The 3,401-nt window shown below is 39.4% G+C and overlaps 1 protein-coding gene across 1 annotated transcript; it reads left to right on the top strand.

The window, feature by feature from the left end:
• Window positions 1-233: 233 nt before the first annotated feature.
• Window positions 234-713, top strand: LOC142168845 (uncharacterized). The gene has a single exon (XM_075230008.1). The coding sequence runs from the start codon at window positions 234-236 to the stop codon at window positions 711-713; it is 480 nt and encodes a 159-aa protein (XP_075086109.1).
• The last annotated feature ends 2,688 nt before the right edge of the window (window positions 714-3,401 follow it).

The raw sequence follows: 3,401 nt of genomic DNA, 5'->3' as shown, positions 1-3,401 counted from the left end.
CAAATAAGTTTGGGTCCCTTGTACTGAGGAAAGGGATGAATCTGAACTTTTTTTGTCCAAGCAGGCATCACACGAGTTTTATATAAGGGACTAGGTTCTTTAGCAGTAGTTACTCTCTTTTTTGCAAAAACGTTGTTTTTCTGTTGAGACTGAAATCTGGCCTTACATGTTTCCTTAAAGTTCCTAGTGGGGATCCAGTTTCTGTCAATAGGGTGATATACCAGATCTCAACAATGCTTCAATCACTGGTGAAATTTAGAAAACCAAGCATGCAGAATGTCCCACACAAATGGCCAGATTTAATAAACATGATGAAGCAGTATACTCCTAAGTTGAAGTACACTAAAGTTCTATGGGAATTTCCTGATCAGGGCTGGATAAAAGTGAATACAGATGGTGCATCGAAAGGAAACCCAGGAAGGAGCTCATTTGGTTATGTTCTGAGAAATGAGGAGGGGAATGTTGTCTATGCATGTGGCAAAGAAATCCAAGAAGGAACAAATATAGAAGCTGAAGTGAGGGCCATCTTGGAAGCTTTGAAGTATTGTGTGGACAATGAATACATACTCACTGATCTACATACAGATTCGATGTTGGTCAATAATGTGATACAAGGGGTGTGGACTACACCATGGACAGTTGCAGCAGAAGTGGAGGAGATAAACGAATTAATGGAAAGCTGTAATGGGAAGTTATCACACGCACTTAGATAAGGCATCCAATTAGCATATCACATTGCTAATTATGCACTAGACACGGGACCTTTGGAATGCCATGGTTTCTGGGATCTGGATGTCAAGGGGAGGAAGATTGCGAATAGTGATAAATTACAATGTCCATACCTAAGAGTGAAGGTTGCAAGAACCTAGGAGGGGACGAGGAAAGGAGTAGCAGGGGCAGGAGGAATTTTGGGAACATGCTTGATCATCATGGTCAAATCCATATGGAGGAAAGTATGGTGATCATTTTTCAAAAGGAGAGAATCAAACACAAGAAGCAAACACTATCCAGTATGATTCCAATAACACTTACAGGAAACCAGGCGAAGTCAATGCATAACAGTTTGTGTCTAACGGAAATCACAGAAGCAACTGGAGAAGACAACAACATACAACACAAGGAATATGATGGAAACACTATGTCTTGTTTGTATAGTATTGGCAGGCATAGACTGGAAAGTAGGAAAATCAATTTTTCATTAACCTAGTGTTCTCTTTTGCAGGAAACGATACTGTTGTCATGCCCTACCCTTTGCCTAACTCCCATTTGGTGGTATTAGTAGTAAGTACTCATTCCAATGGGAGGGAAGCTGGGCTAGGCACAAGCATAACACTAGTTTTTCACTAGATTTGTCTAGGTCTTTACAGCATTATGAGGGAATTTTTGCATGACAATCTTCATGTTTAAGTTTCCATTATGTTAAGGAATGTAATCGACCCAGCAAGCAGCTATAATAGGCATGTTTCAACGGATGTCCACACTCACAGTCTGCTCATATTGCCTAGTTTTTGGACGAGGCAGTGCTATTCAAATGGTCATATGGAAGAATTGCAATGCAAACAATGGAGCAACTCAGCATTTTCATCAAGGAATGATATTGTATCCATGTCCTACTATTCGCTACAACTTCAAAGGGTGGTATTAGCATTTGATTCTCAGTCCCTTGAAGGTGTACTAATAGTAGGCACAAGCATGGAAGCATGAAGAATTATGCCCAGCATTGGTTTGGCACAAATATACATGACCTGGGCTTTTGGGACTCGAATATGGGAGCACTGGATGCATTCTGTAACAAAGCACCAGCACACCTTATTAGTACTACATCCCAAGAATGGTGCCAAAAAATGGTTAACATAGAGGGATGCTGGAGATCACACGACCACCTGCTCAAACAGGGCACACACAAGCAAAATATGCCCGATTTATTGGTCGACTTCCTGTTTGACAGGAACTTTTGGCACTCAAAAATGGGGGAAAAGGAATAACACCCCAATGCATTTCATTTATTTGAAATCCCAAAAATGGTGCCAACCACTTAGATCAACAGACGATAGCTGCAGATCACACGATTTTCTCCACAAACAGTGGATACTCACACATGAACGTAAGTGCTGGACTTTACTGTCATTGAGAGGTGAGTATAGTTGTCCCATACTTTTGGAGAAAACAGGTACATTACAGGTTTCAAGACTTCATGAGGAAAAACTTTTGCTGTGGGAATGGATTGATAGATGTAAAGACACACACGACATATCAATGGAAAATCAAGGCCACACCAAGGCAGTAATCTTTACGATTGGAACTGCTACTTATTATGTGGATGATCGTAGGAGTTACACGCCTAAAGAAAATGCAGATGCATACTTAAAAAAATCAGTTGGACAGGCACGCTACTGGATTCTTTCTGCTCACAGTTGATACACCACTGGGAATATGGTCAAATGTGCAACAATATAAGATTTCATCTCGGCTTCAATTGTGAAGACATTTCATGGCTAGTTATTATAAATCAGTTGCTTTACCTTATTAGTTTGCATAATGTGTTATCAATGTTGAGTTCATTACACAACAATGATAATAGGAACTATGTACTCGTCAAATTTTATTACTTTCATCATGTAAGACCTCCTGACACTTTATTTTATTTTTTGATTTATATATATAAACAAATAGCCCTATCTACACTGTCTAGTGGATTGTGCAAAGAAAAAAAAAATTCTTCTCCTTTAAGAAGTCCTCCTTTAAAAAATTCCCAAAGGAAAAAAAATCAATAAAAAGAGAGTTCGCTTATGTACTTTATTCTCGATCTTCTCGAACTACGCAAGATCTAATTCATGTGGCATCATGATACGTAGGCAATCTCCATCGTATTCGATCATTGCCATCAAATAAATTGAGTTAAAAAAAAGAGAAAAGAAAGAAAACAGTGACAAAAATAACAGAGAAAACACAGAGCGAAAGAAAAACAAAAGAAAGCAAGGATGAAAAAATCCAAAAAGAGATCTTTGTGTCCAGGTTAAAAAAGAAAACTGCGGAAAGTTTCTGTGAATATGCTGTCAAATGGCATGAGCAAGTTACCAGGGTGAAGCCTCCAACAGACGAAGCATAAATTGTTGCGGTCTTCTTACAGGCCCAAGAGGCGGACTACTTCCAGAACATGATGTCCACTATGAGTAAGCCGTTTGCTGAGGCTATCAAAACTGGGGAGATAGTCAAAAATGATTTAAGAACATGCTGAATTTTGATTCATGTTACCTTTAAGGCCACATCACAAGCCGCTCAGAATAGTTTGGAGGGTTTGATAAACAAAAATTGGAGAGAAGAGGGAGCCATGATGGCTTCGAGCTCGAAGGGGGCCTGCACGACATTCAACCAATCATATATGCTTTCTATGGTCCCTC

Source organism: Nicotiana tabacum, chromosome 14, assembly GCF_000715075.1.
Source record: "Nicotiana tabacum cultivar K326 chromosome 14, ASM71507v2, whole genome shotgun sequence".
Taxonomy (NCBI): Eukaryota; Viridiplantae; Streptophyta; class Magnoliopsida; order Solanales; family Solanaceae; genus Nicotiana; species Nicotiana tabacum.
The sequence above is the reverse complement of the archived record's forward strand: the minus strand, read 5'-3'. Positions and strand labels throughout refer to the sequence as shown.

Excerpts from the sequence above, each read along its gene's own strand:
- LOC142168845 (XM_075230008.1), top strand. The coding sequence starts at position 234 with ATGCTTCAATCACTGGTGAAATTTAGAAAACCAAGCATGCAGAATGTC.